This window comes from Typopeltis vanoorti, chromosome 19, assembly GCF_054136105.1.
Source record: "Typopeltis vanoorti isolate ZY-2024b chromosome 19, IOZ_Tvanoo_1.0, whole genome shotgun sequence".
NCBI classification, from domain to species: Eukaryota; Metazoa; Arthropoda; class Arachnida; order Uropygi; family Thelyphonidae; genus Typopeltis; species Typopeltis vanoorti.
In genome coordinates, this window is record NC_143567.1 from 39,537,600 (window position 1) to 39,541,565 (window position 3,966).

At 36.3% G+C, this 3,966-nt stretch overlaps 1 protein-coding gene across 1 annotated transcript; it reads left to right on the forward strand.

Moving 5' to 3' along the window:
- The first annotated feature begins 1,159 nt into the window (after positions 1–1,159).
- Positions 1,160–2,062, forward strand: LOC150096015 (uncharacterized). Its single transcript, XM_090409593.1, has 2 exons — positions 1,160–1,222; positions 1,628–2,062. The coding sequence occupies exons 1-2, from the start codon at positions 1,160–1,162 to the stop codon at positions 2,060–2,062; spliced, it is 498 nt and encodes a 165-aa protein (XP_090265719.1).
- The last annotated feature ends 1,904 nt before the right edge of the window (positions 2,063–3,966 follow it).

Genomic DNA, 3,966 nt, shown 5'->3' on the forward strand with positions numbered 1-3,966 from the left:
AGTGTTAAAGTCCTTTCTGTAGGTGCATATACGGTACTCTAGATGTATGTACGTTTATATAACTGGTAAGGCAATTCTGTCGATGGCGTCATGAATCTATTTAGTTTAAGGAAGTGTCTAATAGAAGTTTTAGGATTTTTGGTCTATGGAGAAGGCTAACTTAACATGTGAGTGTTGATTAACTACCAGTGTAATCTTGGCATTTGAAAATGCGGCAGTAAATTTATGAATAACTATCATTAAATACCTAATTTTCATAAGGATGGAAACTCAGACTGCTTCAAGAGGAAATGAGAGAAAGAGAGAGAGAGTGTGTCAAGAGAAGGTTTGAAATGGAACTTACCACTGTTGGATTAATTGACATTCAACCTTATTTTAAATTATCAGAGGCATTTGAAGATGTTCAAACATTGGTTCATTGTTCTACACTCCCTGAGATTTTCACATCCTGTCAGATTGCTCATGATATAATCGAAGATTTCGAGCCCAGGGCTCCCACCATATCTGAAAAAAATCTTCATGCATTTTTTGTTAATACTTGATACAAGATAGTAGTAGTAATAAGGATATTTCTGAGGGCTAATAACACTGGACCAAGTAACAATCAGATATCTGAAATGGATGTTTCTTCTATCAATCTACATTTCAAGACAATGCCTTTAGTGTTGGGATTACCACTTCCTTCACCTTTTAGATACATTCAACGAAATTGGAGAAATTGGGAGAGAGAAATTAATCCACGTCTATGGAGTGCTTGAAGAAATCTGCAGTGGTCAACAGTTCATTCTGTAGTGGTAGTACCAATCCATAAAATTTTGCTGTGGATTCTAATACCCATGAAGATTGCATATCATTTCTTTCTTCCTATCCCTGCATTATCCACTCGTCATTCCTGGAAAAAGAAATAGACGTATTCAGAAAGGAAAGAAAGATTTAAGGACTTAGTTCAAGACAATGAATGGGGACATTACACAACGCTTCAAATAAGATTAACTTATATAAAAACTTCAAGAGGAAATTTGTGTGTGTGTGTGTGTGTGTGTGTGTGTGTGTGTGTGTGTGTGTGTGTGTGTGTGTGTGTGTGTGTGTGTGTGTGTGTGTGTGTGTGTGTGGTCAAGAGAATGAGGAAACAAATGAAAGCTTGGGCAGGAGAAGTATAATGGTTAGAGAGGAAATGAGAAGGTTTCAAGAAAATGTGAGAGTATGTGAAGAAGGTACGAAAGTAAGACAATGACTGAGAGCAATATGTGAAATTGTTGGGGATGAGAGAGAGAAGGATGCTAGTGTAGGTTCAAATAAAGGATGGTGTAGAGAATGAAGAGTTAGATGTAATGAGAAAGATGGCTTGCTTAGGTGTAGTTTTTCATAGGACGAAGCTTAAGCTTTTGACTGAATGAACGTTCGGCGTGTCGTGTTGCTGAGAAAAGAAAGAAAAAAAAAGAGGTACCAACGAAGAAAAATGAATGCTCATCAAAGAAAAATAGGAGTAGAATGAGAATTTTGTGTGGTGATTTTATGATACGAGTGCTTTGTGAGGAATGACAAAATCATGTTTTCATGGCGTAAGATTAATTATGGACCTATGAGGTTTATATAATTTATAAAATTAATATGGAATCTGTTGAAGGAGATTTATAGTCAAGAGGTAATTCTTGAGGAATGGAGACAGAGTGTGGTGGTACCTCTCTATAAGGGAAAGGGAGATATACAGGACTGTAGTAATTATAGAGGAATTAAATTTATTTCTCATACGGTGAGGTTATTTGAAAGAATCATAGATGAAAGATGGACAGAAGAAATTGATATTGAAACAGAACAGTTTGTTTTTATGCCTCAAAGAAGAACTATGGATGCGGTATTTATTCTGAGGCAGATGATCGAAAAATACATGGAAGGACAAAGGCCATTACATATCGTTTTTATAGATCTAGAAAAGACATATGACTCAGTACCTAGAAAAGAGATATGGAGGAGTCTAAGAGAGAAGAAAGTACCAGAAAAATATGTTAAACTGATACAAGAAATGTACAGAAATGTACAATTAGGAGCTGTTTGGGAATAACAGAGAATTTTGAGGTACCAGTTGATTTACATCAGGGATCAGCACTCAGTCCTTTTCTCTTTAATGTAGTAATAGATACTTTGACAGAGCAAGTCAGAGAGAGAGAGAGAGAGTACCCTGGAGTATGTTATATGCAGGTGTTATTGTACTATGCGCGGAAACAAGAGAGAGTAGTACAAAATCTGATAAGATAGAACAAAGTACAAGAAGAAAGAGGACTGAGAGTTAGTAGAAGAAAAACTGAATATCTGGTGTGTGGTCGAAATATTAACACTGAAGAAGATGTACTACTGAATGGAGAAATTCAAGAAAGTAAATAAAATCAAGAAAGTAGATAAATTCATTTATCAGGGTTCAATAGTGGATAGTAAAGGTAAAGTGGAAAGGGAAGTCAATAACAGAATTCAAAAAGGATGGAAGAATTGGAAAGAAATGTCAGGAATTTTGTGTGATAGAAAAATTCCAGTGAAATTGAAAGGGAAAATATAAAGAACGGTAGTGAGACCAACAGTGTTATATGAAATGGATGATTGAAATACAAGGAGGAAGAAGAAGGCCAAAGAAGAGGAGGAAAAATAATGTAGAGGAAGATCTGAAGGAGAAAAACCCGGACAAAGATGTTTACAATAGAAATCAGTGGAGAAGACTCATCAGAAACAGCTATCATATAGAAATGAGAGAAGCTGAAGAAGAAGAGGTTTATATAATTTATGTATACTAGGTAATTGAGCAGCAAGTATCAGATCTGTCTCTTTCTTGATGCTTCCCTGCTGAAGCCATTGCCAAGTTAACAGGCTGTCAACTCTCATTTCAATATCTTTCCATGGACCATGGAATGCTTTATTTTTTCCAACTTTCTGATCTTTTTGCCATTTCATTCTACTTGTGCTGTTGAACAAGAAGAATGAAATTTTTCATTTCTTTTTTCCTTCTCTCTTTCTTTTTTTTTTTTTTTTTGTAAGCTATAATTCACATATTTTCTGTTCTTTCCTTGATGTAATCATTCAACGCTTGCTTTTCTTCTTCCTCTTCTTCTTCTGTTTGATACACTTGCAAAAAGACCACGTCCTCCACTTTTCCTGGCTATGTATAACCGATCCAAATCACTGCGTGGGTGCAAGGCATTCATTCACTCTCATTAGTTTTTATATTTTACGATCAAGCATCCAAATAGGTTTGTGTCTAGTCAATTATACATGGTGTGTATCTGATTACATGGATTGTCCATGTATTGATTACTGTTACAGTGTTGTTACATTCAGCTTGGACTTTAGAACTTTTCAACCCATTTCATATATTCGCACACTGTTTTCTTTTTTGATTTCTGAGCTTCAGATGTCGTCTCTCTCAAGAATTCCTAGATATTTATAGGATCGCTGCTGCACTAACTATTGAGAAGGTTGCACATTTCTCAAGACCAACATCCATGCAAATGCCTTCACTGAAGACTGTATTCAGCAGTGTCTCAATTTCTCTGGATTATTTTTGGTATTGTTCGAGGTCATCCATGTATAACAAATGAAGTAATTTTCCCTCTTGCTCTGTTGATTGATAACCAAAGCTAGTTTTCTTTAGAATTAATATTACAGGAATCAGTGCTGGGATGAATAATAACGGTGATAGTGAGTCGCCTTGAGAAATTCCTCTCTTGATTCACTGTAACCAAATTATCTCTACTGATTATTAAGCGAGTTTTCCAAGTGGACATGATCAGGGCCATACTTGCACTTTTCCCGAGGCTGGCAGAACCCGAGGCGCTAGAGTGCTCCGAGGACCTCTCCTCATCGTTTGTGGCCCTTAAACTGATGCTAAGTTTTGGGGAACCCAGCTTGAACCTCGTATGCCTGTACATAACTACGGCTGTGGACATGACAACTGATAGGAATTTTCTGATGTTTTTACTC

Coding starts and splice junctions, on each gene's coding strand:
- LOC150096015 (XM_090409593.1), top strand. CDS start 1,160: ATGGTTAGAGAGGAAATGAGAAGGTTTCAAGAAAATGTGAGAGTATGT. Junction 1,223..1,627: donor TATGTGAAGAAGGTACGAAA/GTAAGACAATGA, acceptor AATCTGTTGAAG/GAGATTTATAGTCAAGAGGT.